Below are 20,037 nucleotides of genomic sequence, written 5' to 3'. Positions count from 1 at the left end.
GCAGCAAAACTGGAATCACATTTCATAATCAATCAAAACTAACTAGGAACTAGAGTAAGACTCACGAGCAAAACAATTACATTACATTACATGTACTAACTAGGAACTAGGAACCTTCAACAGAACGGCCAATTGGCAGTGCATCACTATCACAGCACCACCCCAGAAATCCAGCAGAGAGGACCACCAGCACAGCCTCCCGAGAGAAGTCAAGACTACAGCAGAAACTATGATCTTCCACATAGTTTAATATAGTGTATTACCATTTAGAACATGGAAGGTACTCCTGAAAAAAATAGTATCCAGATTCTTGACACTCCTCATTTGAGATAGATAAACTACTAGCATTCATTCAGATAAACTACTACTCCCCCGTCCCAAAATATAAGGCCTCCAAGGATAACTCAAAAGTCAACGTTTTCTAAGTTTCACCAAGTTATATACACAAAAATATGAACAATTACAATACTGAATCAATATCAATAGATTCATCATGAAGTATATTTTTTCCTAAATATTTTTGACTAATCCTTGGGCGTCTTACATTTTGGGATGGAGGGAGAGTAGCATTCAACGGTCCCATTTTATTAACCAAAAGAAACAAATGAACTTGAGGGTACCATAAGCAAACACTCACCCAGATACACGAAACCTAAAAACAGTAAGTCTAAATGAGATTCTAAACTTCAGATTAGGTGCTACTGTGTTTTCAGGGATGGATATTTAGTTATACACTTGTTAAAACACTACTAAAATATATTTGTCCACATGGTGTGATATAATGCATTAATCTGACTCATCATCTCTGTGAGGGCGTCACAGAGAAGAACTAGCACAGCAATGTGAACTATTTACTGAACACAAGAAGCCAAGACTAGACTACAGCAGAAACTATTGATTGTCTACATGGTTTAATAGAATGGAATACATCAGAGCTGGCACACCTGTGTCCATCACCATAGAGAACCAAAAATTATCAATGATTTGAGTGACACAGGCGGTCAAGCAAATAACTCCATCAAATACACAACTCACAACACTTTATCTCTGTAGCAGAAGTCACGGGGCAAAGGAAGAAAAAAAGAGAGACAAACGCATCTTGTTGTCCCCACTGTTTAATAGACATGTAATGAGCTCCTCATGACAGAGAACCACCAACACAAGTGAGCAGTAAAAAACACAAGCAAGACAAACAATTGCATCACATGGGAAGCCAAACAGCACAACATTATGAGTACAAGACAGTGGGGATGGACCTCGCTGGTGTAGTTGTTATTGTCCGTGGCATCCAAGTGGAGGAAGTGGACTTGATCCAACTGCCCATTTTTCAGCTCAAAGGGACACTCGATATTCAATACAAGTACCAGCAAGAAATTCTGTGATGACAGATGAAAAGAATAATTAGAAAAGAACACTACTCGTTAAATCAAGTCTCAAACAAAGTACTGATGTATCTAGAAATACTAGTGGTACTGCCTTGTGTTGCGGTTGAATCGATTCAATTAGGAACAAAGCAAAAATATACATGGTAATCCTGGATTGTTTGTTTACGCACTTGCATGTGATAAACAAGCATGTAGTGTAGATTCTATCCATGACCCGAGGACATTAACCTAGCTGCTGCCAACTGAGGGACGGGCCTGAGCTAAGATTATCATCAATCTAGAAGAAAGAAGGTAATCCTGAACAAATCTGGATTCTTGCTTCACACTCCATGTTTAAATAGATAGATAATCTAGTATTGTTCATGTAGAATACAGCATACATCTAAGCATCCACAGTACTCCCATTCATTTCCCAAAAGAGAAGGGTACCAAAAGCAATCACTCAACCTTTTAGCCACACACAAGCAAGTTAAAAAAATTGTAAAATTGGTGAGATCGAAATCAGATTTAGCCTGTGCACCAACCAAGGATTTGTGTTGCACAACGAGCAGCCAAGAAAATCATAAGGGGAGGCAGCAGGAGGCACCTGCAGGTCGAAGTCGTTCTTGTCCATTCCCGGCGGCGTTGACAAGTGGAGAGCAAGTCGTTCTGGTGGGCGCCCTCCTGACCCATCCTCCTTGCCACCCGCGACACCTAGGGCTGTGCCACCACCACACCCAACCAACAACCCTGAAGAAAAGGCGAGTTAAGATGGGGTTTTCACAGTACACACAAAAGAGAAACCATGGTTTTGAAAGCATCCCTAAGGCGTCGCCTCGCCTAGGCGTCAAGGCGCCTCCCCTCCGCCTTGAAAAATCGACCGCTTTAGGCGCCTAGGCTTCTAAAGCGCCCACCTGGGCATCGCTTAGGCGCCAGAGCGCCCCCAAACCACACTAAGACGCCTTAACGCTTTTAAAACCATGAGAGAAACACAGCATCAGCAAAGGAGAACCAGATGGCTACAAATAATGAGTAGTGTCGTTCATTTAGCACTAAGATACATTCTTGCCACTTCTCATTTACTAGATAGATAAACAATTGCCATTCATTTAGCACTAAGAATAACATTAGATACCACATGATTTTTATCAAATATACATACTGGGATCATGGTCTTCAAGGCGGTAGGCGTCCTAAGGCAGATGGGGGGCGCACCGACACCTAAGCATCGATTAAGCGGACTCTAAGTGCCTAAAGCGGTCCATTTTCCAAAGCAGAGGGGGTGCCTTAGCACCTAAGCATCGCCTATCGACGCCTTAAAAACCAGGACAAGGGATCAGAGAACACCAGTATCATATTTATGTAAACATGGAAGCAATTAAATCCAATCACTTGTAAGAGCATCTCCAACAGTCGCGCTAAATTTTGGCGCTGTAAAAGCACTTTGCAGCACGCTCGATCCGTGTTTCACGCGTGAGCTTTGTACCACACACTCTTTCCGGCGCGGTAGATATAGTGCACGAGATAGCGCTTTTGCAGCGCGCTCCACTTTACAGCACCTGTTGGAGCATCAGTTTACGCCTCTCGTGCGCTAAACTAGTCACTTTTTAGATACAGCGCTGGATACAGCGCCTGTTGGAGATGCTCTAAACAATTGCAAGATCAGCACTTGTGTCTTAAATGCTATTACATCCGCTCAAAAGTGTAAGCCTTTATAGCTTTCTATAAAAAGCTAAAAAATGCTTGCATTTCAGAATGGAGGTAGTAACAGTTAAGGACTACTAAACAATTACTTTGAAACTGGAATAAATCAAAGAGGAACGAAGTCCATCGGGGGACGCACAAGTAAAGCGCATGACTAGTAGACCAATAAAACCTTCAGGCCATGGGCATTAGACAAACCACCAGATGTCTACAACAAACTTGAGCAATGACTAACCATCAAAAGCTACAGAAGCACAAAATAGCAATGATTTTGGTACCACAAAATAGCATGTCAGAAATATTTCTCGGACGAGCTCATCATCATTGCTCAACCATATTTTGAAAAGAATAAGCTCACAAACAAATGGAAAAGCATATTGGGATCAAAAATCAGCTTGGCTAAATCCTACTTATTTAATCTTCAAAATATATAAAGGCACAAGTTCCGGTGCACATGAATGCTCAACTATGGTGTATATGTATATGAACAATACTGTGTACCGCATCAAAGTGGACAATCATCCAAGTACAGTGGCATATCAAACTAAGTGTGAAGGCTGAAAGACAATTTGTCATCATAGCAAATCGAATTACTTTCGGTGATCACTGAACTTTGATATGAACAAGACATGTATATCTATAATTTTTATATGAACAAGATCTAAGCCAGAATTTAATTGGGTGACATAGAAGAATTTAGCAAGGGGAGCTGAGGCCAGTGATAGGAGGGGCTGGGGGTGCATGACTCAATCCTACAGTAAAGGACCGCCCACCCATGGCCACTGGGGACAGGGGAGACGGCCATCGATCAAACCGCAATCCCCTGCGCATAAAAAAGCAATCTTTACCGATGAAACAGGCAGGGAGACGACGAATTGGAAGAAAGGCAGCCCCAATTCGGCAGATCTACGGTCCAATCTGACAGGAGAACACGGTTTTGTCTAGACGAAGATCTACCTGGAGGAAACCCATGGGGTCTGAGCGATTAGTGGATAAAGGCGTCACCTTTACGGAGATCCGGCACGGGAGGGCTTCGCCCGCCCCTGGCTCCCGCCTGGGCGCAGATCTGCCGATTTGCCGAACCGCCTGCGCAAATCAGCGATTGTGAGTAAAGATGAGACATAGAGGGGGGGAAGTTGGCAATTTGTATGGGTAGGATGGCCTTGCCTGGTGCCTGCTGGTGGTGGTGGTCTCGGGGAGGCCATGGCGCGGCGGCGATGCGGTGAGGCGCAGGAGAGGATTTGGGATTGTGGTGATAGGTTTGGGCGAGGAGACGGGGAAAGTCTCGCGATGGCAGGGGCGACCAAGTGGGGGATCGTGTGCGGTTTCCTTCGCTACATGCGGAGGCGTGACTAGCCAACCGGGTCCAGGTCCTCCACGCGTGCCCGTTTCTAACTTGTGGGTTTTTTTTTTTTTTAGATAACTAACTTGTGGTCTTTTTTTTTTTTTGAGGGGACTAACTTGTGGTCTTGGTCACCCAGCCATAATCCCACTCGAGTCACCCAGCCGTACGATCCAAAGTGTCCGAGTCAAGCCCCGTAACACGCCTATCCGGTCGGGTGGACCGTCCAGTTTCTTATTCTGAAAATCTATAACTTGTTGAAAATTCTCCGCAGTACCCAAGGTCACTTTTCAAAATCGTCCTATGTTTTCGTGTCTTCTTTTGCATACATTGGTATGTTGTGTTCTCGTAGTTTGAGGCAAGTCATGTGAAATACAAATTGTGATCATGTTTTCGTGTCTTGTTTTGCAACCATGGTTGTTTGTTTTATATCAAAATAAGTGTTGCGTTATTTATTTATTTTGCAAAACACATGCTCACACATACTTTCCATTAGTTGATGTATGTATACATCGTTTCACCTCTAAGATGGTGAGTATGTAACATTCCACTTTGTTTGCATGCATGTGAGTGAACATATGGATTTTGCCATTGTCGGTCTTATGTGAGTGTTCGAAATAAAAAAAATTTAAAGACCACGATGAAGCGCCACACATTTTTTATGATAAGGCTGCAAGTGATCCAACTTTTGTATTTCTTCATCCCGTTCCCATTGTCACTTTATTCTCGTATTTGGACATCGATCTCGTAGGTTGCTTCGTAAACACATGAATTCGTGTAAAAAACACCATGGTTGAAGCATGTGTTGTCATGAAGGTAACGGGCGTGAACTCTGTTTGTGAAGTTGTCAAAAGATAAGAGTGGCATTTTTCAAAATTATTCGGTTGGTTCTTATGGTAAAATGCATACATCCACTACATGGACCCTTTTTTCGTTGACCTTGGACGGCCCAAGCCTTTCTCACATTCTATCATGGGTGGTGTCGACCTCCCGTAGATATCACCACATTCTCAAGCCTCCTCCTTGTAACATCTTCACACGGTTTATTCTCTGGATACTTCATGCCTCTCTTCTATTTTCAACATACTCACCGTTTAATGGACCTCCCACAAAATTTCACATCTCTCTCTCATAGGTCACCACACTCTCAAGCCTCCTCATCTTCACATAGTTTGCTCTCTCGATACTTTATGCCCCTCTTCGTTTCAACATACTCATTATTTAATGGACCTCCCTAGAAAATGTCACACCTCTCTCCCTCTCCTTATATATATATATCTCTCTGCTGCATCGCCCTAAGCCTCTAACACAGAACCTTGTGACAATGTGTACACCACTTGCGAGACCTTCGTCACAAACCCCTTCTCGCTAATCCAATGAGTCGCTCGTCTGGCGCATCCGGTCGATTGGACAGTCCGAGATGAGTCACCAAGCTGCACGGTGCAATGCATGGAGCCAAGCCATGTTCGTGCACAACTTGTTAGAAATCTCCATAGTTTGATAAAATTGTCCACACATGTTAATGTTATTGAATATCACTTTTTGAAGTTGTGTTGTGGTTTAGTGTCTTGTTTCTTAGATGCATTCTTATGTTGTATCTTAATAGTTTGAAGCAAATTGTGTGAAATAGGGTTATTCTAGCCTTTCCTAATTATAATTACTATGTTGGTTTTGTAGGTGCTTGTCTTGTACAAATCAAACCAAGTGGTCCATTAGTTCATGTAAAAAAAAGTTCCACCCATTTCCCATTTGAAATGGGTAGGTAACATTCCACTTTGTCTCGGTACACAATACACAAACGTTCATGCATGTGAGTGAATATATTGACTTTGCTATTGTTGATCACATGTGAGTGTTCAAAATAAGCCACTACGAACCATGAGAAGAAGATGTCGCCCCTTTCGCGATAAGACTCCAATTGATCCAACAATCATAGGTCTCCGGCGTACCTTTTTTTGTAATAACGGGAATCGTCATATACCTGGATTTCCCATCCTGGCCTTCCAAGCCCATAGAAGCCCAGCTGAGCAGCCCGTAGCCTTCTCCTCGGACACTCCGGCCCGCCATACCCATCGTCCTCCACCGCAGCGCCGCTGCCGTTCCGGCACTTGACCCATCCAACCGTCGGCACAAGTGGCGACCTTTTCTTCCCCCGACCGACCTCTGGACCGGTGAGCTCTGAGCCATGGCCGGCGAGGGGGAGGAGGACGAGGCGGCGGCGATCGAGCTGCAGCTGGAGCAGCACCTGCAGGAGCAGCGCTCCTCCCTCCAGGCCGTCGACGAGGCCCTCGCCGCCGACGCATCCAACGCGGACCTCCTCGAGGTACGTACGTACGTGCGCCCTCGGTTTTTTACTTCGGAGCAGTTCCTGAATACGTACCACGTTCCCAGATTACTGGAGTTGTTCTCGTGTCCTGGTTAACTTGTCCCACCAGGGAATGGGGATTTTTGGGGGGCATCCCCGATTCATCGCAGTAGGGATAAGGGCATCTCCAACCGGGCGACCCATCCCGCGCCCGCGCGTCCGGATGGGTCCAAACGGATAAAAACCCGGCCCAACGCGGGTACGCACCGCAAAAGCGGACGGCCGCGGCGTCCGGAACGACGCAAACCCGGCCCAAATCTTGGCCGGGTTTGCGTGGCCGCGGATGGCACGCGGCGTCCTCGCGTGTCCGCCCTGTCCGCGTGGCTGGCCCACCTGTCGGTGCCCCAGTCCTATTAAATGTGGACACTGGGGAAGGGGCTGTCCCTATCCAGATCCCCACTTTCCACTCCGGCCGCACGCGCGAGCTCGAAGCTTCCGCGCCGCCATGGCCCCGAGCGCGAGTTCGAGCCGTCCGCCAACGACCACGAGGCCGGCAGCAGCCGGCAAGTCGCGCCGCCGGCGTTCGCAATGGGGCCGCCGGCGCCTCCCAGACGCGAGCGGATCTACGTCACCGTTGCGGTGGCGCAGATGTTCTGGGACGCCGGCGTCCCAATGCCGTGGGGGGACGTGCACCTCCCCACCGGGCGGCACCCGAGCCCAGATCGGGTTCCGGTGCCGCCCATCCCGGGCTCCGGCCGCGCCCGCTACGCCGAGATCCGGAGGCGCCGCGCTCAGCTGCCGGCGGACCTCCAGCAGGACCCGGCGTACGGCGACGCAAGTCCCAACTGGGACTTGTGGTTCGAGGTGGAGCACGATGCGCGCCGGCGCACGTGCTTCACATCCGCGACGGCGCGGCCTCGCGCGCAGCCGCGCGCACACCGCCGGGCGGGCAGGCCGCCGCCCGGCGGGCTCTACATCAACGAGCCCGCGCCCCAGCCACAGCCACGGCCCGCGGCCCCGGAGGAGGCCGACCCGAGCTGCAGGCGGCGCTCGCGGCGTCCGCGAGCAGGCTGGACCTCGACGAGCTGGCCAAATGGCCGCACCTCGCCGAGCGCGCTGCGCACCTCCGCGGCCGGGAGGAGGCTGCCGGGAAGGCCCGGGAGGACGCCCGGGCGGAGGCGTGGGCCTTCCTCGAGCGGCGCGCCGTCGGGAGGAGGCTACGCGTCGGCGGCGCTCCGGGAGGAGGAGCGCCGGGCCGCGCGCCGGCGGAGGAGGAGCGCCCGGCGGAGGAGGAGCAGCTCCGGCGGGAGTCCGCGCGCAGGCACGGCTGCGCGGGCCGGCGAGCCCGCCGAACCCGCACTCCGCACCGGGAAAGGGCGCGGTGGGAGCCCTGGCCGGAGTCCCGGTGCCCTCCGGCGTGTCGAGCCGGAACAGCGCGTCGCCGCCGGGGGCGTCGTCGTCATCGACGCCGACGATGACGAGTACTACCGGGGGTAGTACTGCCGGCGGCCACCGTGCTCGCAAACCCTGTCTAGGGTTTCTTTTTTTAGTTTAAAGCCCATATAGGGCTTTCTTTTGTGTAAAAATTGCCCAAAATAGGGCTAAGTTTAACTAACCAGTAGTTTATATTTATTTGGTGCTGTTTTTATTTTTCATTTTCATTTATGTTTTTTTTATTACATTTGCGGTGCGTCCGCGCGTTGGGCGCAGCGTGCGACCCAAACGGACACGCGGACGCGGTGCGCTGTCCGGGTGTCCGTTCGGCCACGCAAACGGCCCAAAACGGACGCGCTGGGCCGTCCGTTTGGGTCGCCCGGTTGGAGATGCCCTAAGGAGCTAGTGGGTGTTGGAGCACGAGTAAAATCTGCGATGGGTTGCCTGTTTGTCCATGGTGTTAGTAGATGATGGGATTAGGGTGTGTTGGTAGTATGTGCTGGGTCATTAGCATTGAGTTGCAACAGCGGGTGATGTTCTTTCACTTCTTTCTGGGAGTTGATGGTAATTGGTGTGTTTGTCTGATTACAATGACTGGTCTTCTTTTTAAGGTGTGACATTGTTCCAATGTTATTGTTCAGTGGAAATTGCTGCAGGGGTTGAATTAGCCAATTCATCTGTATATCGGCATGCAATATTGAGACCTTGAGAGTGGTGATAGCAAGAGTTGAGTGAAATTTTGCATCTTAGCTTATTTCCTCCAAGTGTAGTTGTTCATTGATGGCTGAAGAGCTAAATACATGACATCAATAAATATGGGAGTGGTGATTGGCTCTTATATTTCATTCCTGAGACGCATAGGTGACTAAGTATGCATGTCTTATTTAAAGATACTTAAGAAAATTCTCGACTCTTTTGGGGATATTTCGAGCATAATGTTCCCTAGTTTTGCATCTGCACTCCGGATTCCCACTATATGTCTATATCCTAGTTAAACTGTGTCCTGTTCTGCAGGTGCATGAGGAACTTCTTGGGGCCATTAAGGATGCAGAGGAGGCACTTCTCCATTTGAAGCGTTCTAGGCTAGTGAAGCAGATCGATGACATCTTTCCAAATCAGGGGTCAGAATCACAAGAAGCGGAAGCTGTTATCGAACCATTAGATCAAGATGATGTTGAGCCGGAACCATTGGAGCCACATGAATTTTCAGTCGGGTCTAAGTGTAGATTCAGGCACAATGATGGGCGTTGGTATAATGGATGTGTTATAGGACTTGAAGGCTCAAGCGATGCAAGGGTTTCATTTCTGACACCCACATCTGAAAACATGTCGGTGAGTCATGCTACTTGATCTATCTTTTCTACACAGATTATCTTTCGAATTGTACCAGCCTTGCTGCTTGGTAACCACCAGACCTAACCTCTTACACCTGCTATTATATTTGGTATTGGTAGAAATGTATTAATGGCGCACGAGCCAGTTGGAAAACACTTGGTTGCTTGCTAGCATCCCTTCAAATATGAATCTGAGTGTGCTTTCGTTCTGTTAGGACATGTGTGAATGTTTTGTTTGAATAGCCTCGCATAGTGGAGCAACTATTCGAGATGGATTCTGTTCGCCACAAAATATGAATTGTAGATTTCTCCATGGTTGATCTCAATTTTAAACTCGACAGAAGTCCTTGCTATTATCAGGAAGAAGGAACTCAGTTGTTCGTTGGGCATGTGTACAATCAAGACAAACCCTTTCTAAGCTGAAAAGATGTTCACTTGTCTGAATTCCACACTCACTGCCAATTTTGGCAGAATTTTTGTACGAGTGGTTAGCAGGCAAGGTGACCGTAATTTTTTAGGAGAACCATGTGAAATGAGCATGTGTTCAGTACTTGTCTTCTCAATAGAGCCATGAACCATCTGTTCGATTTTTTATAAAACCTGATCATACATCACCCTATATTTTGCTTCCATCACACCGACACCAATACATGCATAACAAAGGCAGGATAACCACTCCTAGTGCAAGTTACAGGTGGGTGCCCCATAGCTACCTTTCGTTCCGCCATAAATTCTGCTTCTTAATATAACTGTAGTAATACCCAGAAGGCCAGAACAACGGCATTGTTTTTGCCAGACTTACTAATCAAGTCCACCCATAGTGCAGATGTGCAAGTTCTTTCTACAGCAACGGTGTCGTTTTGCTAGTAACTGCCGCTTGTCCCATGGTATGTAAATGCTTATTATATCGTCTGATGGATGGAACACTTTGAACTTTGCTTTGTTATTGAGTTCTTCCTTTGCTTTTAACATTAAACCCTTAAAATGTGCTCTGTTATTGCGCCCTTGATGCTTTGCTTTCGCATAAGGCAATAATGACTCCGTGTAGTGGTGCAAACTTCATAAGATGGTTTGCTCCTTCAATTGTTTCATATTGCCTTTTTAGTGAACAATGTGTCGATATACACAAATTTGCTTCTTCTTTTTCCTATTTCTATTGTCAAGATATGTGCATTGGTTCTGTCCCTTCAGATAAAGTGATATGCATGTCTAATTCGGAACTTATCCTCAGGTATTGTATTTCCTATTGGATCTTTGAAGCGGTTCACTCCAACCAGATGGCAGCAGTCTCTGGCAGGATCAAACATACTAGCAGCTTCTGGGCATCATTCTGGTCTGTGGAGGAGAGCTGAACTTGAGTCATGGGATGATAACCAGAAGCTTGGTCATGTTATCTTTCAAGACGATGGGAGCACTGCAAGGCTTTCAGGCGATTCTCTCTCTATCCCAGAATACGCTGATGCGGGTGACGAACAAGGCTCGAGCGAGGATGAATCTGGATTTAGTGACGATAGCGATCAAGAGGATGAAACCATTCATCAGGGTGTTGGCCTTTCGGAATCCAAGATTTTAACTGGTGTTCAGTCAGAGACTGTAATCTTTGCAAAGTGGGAGCAGCACACCAGGGGTATTGCCTCCAAAATGATGGCAAAAATGGGGTACCGGGAGGGCATGGGCCTAGGCATATCTGGCCAAGGCATGGTTGACCCCATCCCGGTCAAGGTGTTGCCCCCTAAGCAGTCACTTGACCATGCGCTTGCTCCAACCCTAGGCGAGGATGGCGGGAGCAAAGCCCGTGACAAGAAGCGCAGCCGGGGCGGGAAACGGAAGCGCGACAAGAAGTTTGCGGAGCTGGCCAGGGCCGCCAAGGCCGAGGAAGCGGAGAGGTCCGTCTTCAGCTTCATGAACAGCCAGCTGGTAAACCAAGACGCGGCCGAAGGCTCAGCCGGCAAAGCTAGGAAAGAGTCGCCAGGCCAGCAGGGCAACGGGGGGCCCAAGAAGGAAGACAACAGGAGATCGTTGCTCGCGTACGACGACGAGGTGAAAGAGCTCAGGAGCCAGGTGGGGAAGCTGGAGGAGATGGTGAAGCGGAACCGCAAGGACAAGGCGGTGCATGAGGCGGCCTCGAGAAAACTGGAGCAGACGCGGAAGGCACTTGCTGATGCGGAGGCCACGCATGCTTCGGCCACCAGCGCGGTCACGAGGAAGGAGAAGGAGAAAAAGTGGTTGAAATTTTGATGCCGGTTTCGTGCGCTGGTACTTCCATCTGTGTGGGGAAGATGCATGGAGCTGAAGACTGTTTCCTTTTCTCGGCTCCTGCAGCGTCCGTGTATGGGTGCCTGTGTTTTGTAGGAGCCCTGTTGTAGTGAAAGGCGAAACATGTGATATCTAGTTAGAAGAGACTTTGATTTGGACCATTAGAACCATCCTGTATTAGTTATCTGAACTCTCTCAAACATCTGGCTTTGGTCTGGTCATATGCAATATTTGATGGATGATTTTTTTTTTGTCTGTTCTGCTGTCGAAGCCTCTAAGGAATTCACTTTTCCATGTAATATTACGCTGACTAAACAGTTCATGAGTTCCAGACTTCGAATTTTCAAGGTGATTCTTGCCTGCTTCACAGCTGAGTGCTAGCAAATGTTTGACACTGTAGTTTTGATGTGCAATATTCACAACAGTTTTATCTGAAGTTATGTAATAGGACAAGGCGTTTTGGCTGATAGGTATACACCTATTAGGAAAAGTAAAATTTAAATTTATTTCAAAATGTTAAAAAAATTTAAATAAAATTCCTCATCGTGCATCTGAACATTCTATGTTACCTGATGATGAAAGTTTTGCAGGAAAAAATATATTTTATGTGGCCTATGTAAAAAAGACAAATAAATGTCTCATAAAAAACTTTTTTGGAGCATGAGAAATTGTCTTTTTTTGCGCAGGCTATAGAAAATAATATTTTTCGCGATACTTCTGTGTGTGCATGCATAGAATATGTCGAAGTACACCCTGAATTTATTTTTAAATTTTTTAGACATTTTAAATTATGTTTTTTTAGTAATAGGTGCATCTACACCTATGAGCCAAAATGGATTGGAAAGCGTGGTGGGCCCTTTCATCGATGTCTCCTCTCGTGGGATGTGTGTCGGATGTAGAAGCCGGAGGTTGCAACTGGCGGTTTTGCGGAGGTCAGTTTTGCTTCCTTAGGCCTCTAGTGTCGCTACCGGCGGAGGCATGCTTTGCTACCTTAAATGCCGAACATTGCTGCTGGTTCTTGATGTTGCTGCCTTGGGTGGACTGTTGATGTCTTTAACTGTTTCTCCATTTTTGTGGATTTTGCAACATATGAATATTTTTTTTTTGCTAGAACACTTCTGCGGTTTTGCTACATTTGCATAATATATTTGCTACGGGTCTCCAACGAGGTGTTTTTTTTTTGCTATACATGGTCTGCGATTTTGCTACATTCTCATAATTTTTTTGAGACAACTTTTCTATATTTTTGCTACAATTGTACCATATGTTTGCTACGGGGTCTCCAACGAGTTCTGCCGATGTCTCCGACGATATCTGTTTTTGCTACATTAGCATTTTTTTTGCTACGCGGTATCCGGCGAGACTCCGGCGAGCTCAGACTTTTTCTTTCACTTTATGGGTAAACCGTTTTTTACTACATGCAGTTGCTGTCGGGGGGTGTTTATTTTGCTGCAGGAGATGTTCTTCTGAGACACGGGCTGGGGAATGAGATCCCTGGGGGACGCCCAACACTTTCCAAATGGATTTCCGTATGTAATAGCCATACTAACGTCGAGTCAAATTTAGGTGTCGCAAACTTACAATTTGCTCTCTTTTTTCATCATGTTATAGTTACTGTATGTATGAAGAAACCGTGGTCGTAGATGGTTTGCCGTTAAATAAAACGTTGGTCCAGAATATATTTGTCTGACCCGGTCCTCCTTATCCGGTCCAACCCGACCGGCCAGGCACGGCAGCACCAACTCGGAACCGAATCCACCTCCTCCTTTCCTCTCCTTCGCCGTTCCCCTCCACAACACGCGTTCCCCACAAACAAATTCCCCACCACCACCAGAAATCCCCAAATCGCCTCCTCCTCTTCCCGATCGATCCGACCTGATCGACCGCCGCCGGAGCCGCCACCACCATGTGGGCCGCGTCGTGCCTGGCGTCCTGCTGCGCGGCCTGCGCCTGCGAGGCCTGCCGCACCGCCGTCGGCAGCATCGGCCGCCGCTCCGCCCGGATCGCCTACTGCGGCCTCTTCGCGCTCTCCCTCCTCGCCTCCTGGGTCCTCCGCGAGGTCGCCGCGCCCCTCCTACAGTCCATCCCATGTATGAACGCCCCCTAAACCTAACCCGACGATTCCTTCCTCTTCGTTTCCCTTGCCCCCGATTCGATTTCGCTCGATTTCACCGATTTGACGGTGGTGTTTTGTTCCGGTCGTGCAGGGATTAACCACTTCAGCAAGACGCCGGACCGCGAGTGGTTCGAGACGGACGCCGTGCTCAGGGTCAGCCTCGGCAACTTCCTCTTCTTCACCATCCTCGCCCTCATCATGGCGGGAATCAAGGACCAGAAGGACCCGCGCGACAAGCTCCACCACGGAGGGTGGATGGCCAAGGTCTTCTGCTGGGTCGTCATCGTCTTCCTCATGTTCTTCGTGCCCAACGGGGTAGTCAGCTTCTACGGTGAGCCCATGCACCTTCCGCCCATGCGGCTGTTCGTTGTTGATATTTATTGTACGTCGTGAACATAACCGTGGAGATACTAGGATAATACTTGATGCACAGATATACCGAGTAAATGATGGACAAGTTATACACTAACAAAACCTAGCGGAAACATGCACCTAGAAAATGGGCAGAAAGGGTTTGCTAAGCCACTTCCCGAAACAAACGATAAAATGGTGGACACGGTAGACACTTCAAAAAGAGCAAAACCATAGGACATGCACTAAGAAATAACCGGAAAGGGTTTACTATGGCACTTCCTGAACCAAGCATTAATATCAGAAGATGAAGATCACTTAATCAAAAAGATATTTAAAATGTAGTAGAACAAATAAGCAATCAAATGTGGGTACATCAATTCCGAGTTATGAAGACATAAGCTAGGTTTCGCAGAAATTATAGCAGGTCCTGAGAAACACATGGCTAGAGAGGCGTATCTCAAAAGAAACTAAAGAATTGTTGATAAAAGTATATTCTCATTGGTGAGATCTATTTAAATTAGGAAAGTTTGAAATAAAAGTTGGTACTGCCACATTAGTGTTCATGTCACCGTTTGGGGTTTGTGTTGAAGTTGAAGGCTTCCACTGTGAAAAACAAAAGCCTTGGGTCTCCAAATCCTTGACTTTGTTACATGTGAGCCAATTGCATTTCGGATTAACATTTGCTCCCGCCCGCAGAATCATCACGTGTTCTCAATATGTGTGTGCTTGATTTTTTTTCTTTCGTAAATGAAATGTGAACTGTGAAACCTTGACATGCTGGAAGATAGTTTTCTTCGTAAAGTGATAGTGGTTTGCCGGCTTATAGTTCAATCTAGCCGTTGTCTTCCCCTACAGTGGAGTTCCCTAACCATCGTACTATGATGCTCTTTGCTGTTTCTTGACAATTTATTCTGTCACTGTGTTATATATATACTATGAAATAAATTTGTTTGGCTTTGGTCATCATAAAGATTGGTGATGCTTACTTTGGTTATATATCTTTGCAGAATCGATATCGAAGTTCGGATCTGGACTGTTCCTTCTTGTTCAGGTTGTTCTTTTGTTGGACTTCGTGCATGGATGGAACGAAAACTGGGTCGCTAAGGATGAACAGTTCTGGTTGGTACCTTGTCTTTTGCCCTTGTTTTGTCTGAGCTTCCATTGGTTTCTGGAGTGCTTCTTGGTTCTCTCAACATATGTTCTTATTTACTTCCTGTTCATTGCTCCAGGTACATGGCTCTGTTGGTTGTTTCGGTTGTTTGCTATATTGCCTCGTTCTCTTTCTCTGGCCTACTCTTTCACTGGTTCACTCCATCAGGACAGGACTGCGGACTCAATATGTTCTTCATTGTCTCCACATTGATTCTTGTGTTTTTGTTCGCCATTGTTGCACTCCACCCAAAGGTATTCTGTTTTAAATTTTTGTCTTATAACTTAGTTGTTTTAGTGTTCGGTTGATCCAGAAACATCTCCTGATTATACCATGAAGAGTTGAGATGATACGTGTTTGTGCATTATGATAATTGCTATCAAGGATTGTTTTACAACCTAACTTGAATATGTGGTACCAGTTATAGATGCTATTATAGGTGCATGGGATGATGGGATTAGCTTTTTTTGCTTCTATTAAAGATGAATTTTGGTTTATGACTTTGGCAGATCAATGGAAGCTTGTTGCCTGCATCAGTAATCGGCCTCTACTGCACCTACCTGTGCTACAGTGGACTCTCCAGTGAGCCAAGGGACTATGAGTGCAACGGGCTTCACAACCACTCCAAGGCTATGTCAACCAGTAGCCTTACGTTGGGACTGTGTACCACCATCCTATCTGTGGTCTATTCCGCTGTTCGCGCTGGCTCTTCTGCAACTGTGCTCTCAGCACCAGATTCACCACGTGCCGGTTAGCTTGCCTTCTCTGGCAACAAAACTAATTATTATGTAGTGTGTGTTGCTAAACTTGTTCACATTTTCCTCAGGTGCCGACAAGCCATTGCTCCCCTTCAGCAAGGCAGATGAAGAGGATACCAAGGAGGTGGCAAAGCCAGTGACATACTCCTACTCATTCTTCCACCTCATTTTCTCCCTGGCAAGCATGTACTCGGCGATGCTCTTGACTGGCTGGTCTACCTCAGTTGGCGAGAGCGGGAAGCTTGTTGATGTTGGGTGGCCCTCTGTCTATGTCAGGATGGCAACCCAGTGGGCAACGGCCGGTCTGTTCGTCTGGTCTCTCGTTGCCCCCCTGCTGTTCCCTGACAGGGAATTCTAGGCTGACATCTTCACTTGCTGAGGGTGCATCATCTGTTTGGAGCACCTACTTATCAAACGTGTCGGCTGTCATAGCTAAGTTGACCATATGTATCCGTATTATTGTGTGAGCAAACCCATGGTGAGATGGCTGTGTCGGTGTTTGTGTAAGGTTGTTGAGTCTGGTCTGCATAAAATGTGTGACATCAGGCATTGTGCCAGTATTTGAACTGTGAAGAAACGGTCTTTGATTGTATATATATTGAAGTCTTCTGTTCGGTTGATGTCTTGCATTTGTCTACATTATTACTATATCATATCATGATTTCACATGCCAAAAACAGAACTGGATGTTGATTCCTATACATACATTCTTTGAAGATGATGATTTTCTTGAGTAGTTGAAATTCTGTCCATCTTATTGACTGTTGCTATATTAAGTCTCAATAGCAAAATGTTACTCGTATATAGTTAGATACAAATATATAGGGGCTAAAATGAAGAATTATTCCTACCAGGCTAGAATATACTGAACGCCCGAGTTTAATCTCATCACAACCTTCTGTGCCTTGGTTGTGGTCAAAGAAACCACCGAGCACTTCATTAGATAGGATAAAGCGTTTCTGAACCCGGGCTCATGCTTCTGGTTGAATAAAAAATAGCAAATAAATTAAAAAAATCTGAAAATTTTGTACAATGAACATGAACAAGTGTTCCAACTGCACACTAAAAATTTCTGAGAAGTGTAGTGATCTGTGTAAAAAGACAAATCTCCGAGTACCTAACTATTTTTATTTAACCAGGAGCATATAAGCTCGGATACAAATATACAGGGGCTAAAGTGAAGAATTATTCCTACAGACTAGAATATACTAATGAGCGTCGTGTTTAATCTCATCACAGCCTTCTGTGTGTCCTAATGAAATTGGTTGTGATCAAAGAAACCACGGAGCCACACGCGTAGGACGCCGCAGCAAGCACGGCGGCGGACGCCAGCAAGACGGCCTTCCACTGCCTGGTCGCCGCCAGGACGGCCGCTGCCGCCGCCACCGCGGCGAGGACGACGAAGGCGTTCTTCAGCGCGGTGTACTTGTTGACGGTGTCCCTGCAGCCCTTGCAGTGCACGACGTGCCGGAAGTACCTGTTGGTCGGGTTTGGCGCGTGCGGCGTGCCGAGCCCGCCCTTTGCCGGGAACGACGCGGAGATCCCTGCGACGGCCCCCGCCGGCGCCTGCTCCACGACGGCCGGCAACTTGGGCGTCTTGAGCGTGCTGTGGCCGAAGTAGTAGGGCATGCCGTGGCCGGCCCTGTCCATCCACCGGCGGTACTCCGCCACCCAGGTGTCGGACGACCGGAGGTTGAGGTACAGCTCCTTGGTGGGCACCTTCTCCCTCATGAGCACCTCGTTCTGCGACGACAGGAACCCCATGTCCTGCTCGAACACCTTGCCCGCGTTCTGGTGCATGTACCACTTGGGCATCACCTTCAGCAGCGGCGAGGTCGCCGTGGACCCGAACCGCACCACCAGCATCGATTTCCCCTGCCCCGCCGGCCGGCACAGGAAGTGCGCCGAGAAGCACTGCTCCTTGCCGTCCTTGTCCGTGTACTCGAGCGTGTTGGTGAGCACGCAGGGCGCCTCGAACCGGAGCGCGTTGCGGAGGTGCGGCGACCGCTCGCGCCACCAGTGGCCCGCGAAGCCGCGGGCGGTGCGCTCGGCGACGTCGAAGGCCAGCGGCTGCGCGTCCTCCCGCTTGGCCGTCCAGTCGGTGCGGTCGTGGGAGATGGGCACGTGCGCCGGGTCCATGAGGTTCTCGAGCAGGATGGAGTGGTCGTAGGGGAGCTCGTGCACGGTGGACAGGTCCGTGAACCCCGGCCGGGAGTACGGCTCGAAGAACGGCAGCTTCTTGGCGTCCGGCGGGTTCGACGGCGACATCCACACCCACACCACGCCCTGCGAGTCCCGCACCTCGTAGTTGCGCGCGCACGCGTTGCGCGGGATCTTGGCGCCGTCAGGCAGCTGCACACATGTCAAACACGATTCATGATCTTTCTCATCATACGTACTCCATGAATTTTGATTGCAGGATAAGCAGGGGAGGGAGACCTGTGGGATCTTGACGCACTTGCCCTGCCCGTCGAACTGCCACCCGTGGTAGAGGCACTCCAGCTTGCCGTCGACGAGCTGACCTTCTGATAGCTTGGCTAACCTGGCGGACGATCATGAATGTTTGGATCGTGTGAGTTGGAGCAGCTATGTGAGTAATACTACTGTATAAAATCTTAGTTGCTGATCATGGAGGTTTAATCTGAACATATGAAGAGGGATTTCTAAATTTCCATGCACGGATTTGGGTTATTTAGTTATGAAGCCAGATGAACAGGTACTGTACACTTGTCAAGACAGACATCTGGCGTGCCAACACTGTGACAAGGGGATCACTGACTGACTGGCTGAAGACTAGAGTAAATGATCAAGAATTTTTCAGATCAGCGAGAGAGATGATGGGGCAGGCAGGCACCTGTGCGGGCAGCGGTCCTCGTGGCAGCGGAGCACGCCGTCGGCGTCGCGGTAGAGCACGAGCTGCCGGTCGTACACGGTGAGCGGGAGCGCCGCGTCGTCGGGCACCTCCTTGGTGAGGTACAGCGGGTACCACTCCTCCTGCCAGTCGTACTTGGCGGCCCCGTCCGCCGCCACCTCCTTGGGGAACAGCACGCCGTCCTCCTGCGTGCCGGTCTCCCCCTCCACCACCGCCGCCCAGCATCTCCCTTGCCGCCGCCGCCTGCTGTCGATCCCGACGCCACGCGCTGCCGCAGCCGGAGTCGCCGCCGAGTTCTTGAGCCGAGGAGCAACGGCGGAGGAGATGGAGAGGAGGGAGGGCCGTGACAGTGTGGTGGGAGGAAGAAGCGTCGTCATGTCTGGTGGTTTGGTTGGCGCACAGAGCTCGCTCGATGCCCTGGATAAAAATCTCCAGAACGGGACGAGGTTTGCATGAGGACACGCGTCACGGCTCTTCCTTCCCGCTACGTTCCACGTGAGACTTCCCTCGCCCTGCGTCCTTGTCGTGCACAACCAGGACGAATTCGACGATCTACGCCATGTCCAGATAACTTTGGAAGCTACAAATCCCTGTCAGCGTGTGAATTTTCTTTCGTACACACCCACACAGTTTTCACGAAGGATAACACTCCTCAAAAGGAAGTGTGAACGTAGTTAAGCTGTTGTGTTTTTTTTTCCTTACTTAAGAGTGAGTCGATTAGAGTTTTAAAATGGGTTTTGCGGTTCTCAGCTAGCTAAGAACTAAGTTTATGCTTCGATTAAGTTCTACACCATTAAATTTACTTCGTGATACGTGCTAGTTATCAGTTGAACATGAGTTGCAACTAACGAGTTGATGACATGTCACTCGGATCCCCTTATTCCTCTTACTGCCTTCTCAGCTTTGGAGACGACCAGCGGTGTGGAGACCTGCCAGTCCTGCGAATAATGGCGACGGTCCTTTGATTTCTTCTTGCGCCAAGATGCAGATCTGCCGGTGCATGGCCTCATCGATCTGGCGGATGGGTCGTGTTCCGGAAGGCTCCGCC

General features: G+C 48.4%; 2 protein-coding genes and 1 pseudogene across 2 annotated transcripts; 2 read left to right on the top strand and 1 right to left on the bottom strand.

Moving 5' to 3' along the window:
* Positions 1-6,595: 6,595 nt before the first annotated feature.
* Positions 6,596-11,755, top strand: LOC124688691 (annotated as a pseudogene).
* A 1,875-nt stretch (positions 11,756-13,630) lies between these two features.
* LOC124693365 (probable serine incorporator) lies at positions 13,631-16,737 on the top strand. The gene is made up of 6 exons (XM_047226848.1): positions 13,631-13,829; positions 13,947-14,186; positions 15,217-15,328; positions 15,439-15,613; positions 15,869-16,109; positions 16,186-16,737. Exons 1-6 carry the CDS (start codon positions 13,646-13,648, stop codon positions 16,473-16,475), a joined length of 1,242 nt encoding a protein of 413 aa, XP_047082804.1. The 5' UTR covers positions 13,631-13,645; the 3' UTR covers positions 16,476-16,737.
* Positions 16,738-17,239: 502 nt separating this feature from the next.
* Positions 17,240-19,366, bottom strand: LOC124690862 (protein TIC 55, chloroplastic-like). The gene is made up of 3 exons (XM_047224189.1): positions 18,972-19,366; positions 18,557-18,659; positions 17,240-18,469 (listed from the first exon to the last, which is right to left on the bottom strand). The coding sequence occupies exons 1-3, from the start codon at positions 19,364-19,366 to the stop codon at positions 17,351-17,353; spliced, it is 1,617 nt and encodes a 538-aa protein (XP_047080145.1). The 3' UTR covers positions 17,240-17,350.
* Positions 19,367-20,037: the final 671 nt, after the last annotated feature.

This window comes from Lolium rigidum, chromosome 2 (assembly GCF_022539505.1).
Source record: "Lolium rigidum isolate FL_2022 chromosome 2, APGP_CSIRO_Lrig_0.1, whole genome shotgun sequence".
NCBI lineage: Eukaryota > Viridiplantae > Streptophyta > Magnoliopsida > Poales > Poaceae > Lolium > Lolium rigidum.
The sequence above is the reverse complement of the archived record's forward strand: the minus strand, read 5'-3'. Positions and strand labels throughout refer to the sequence as shown.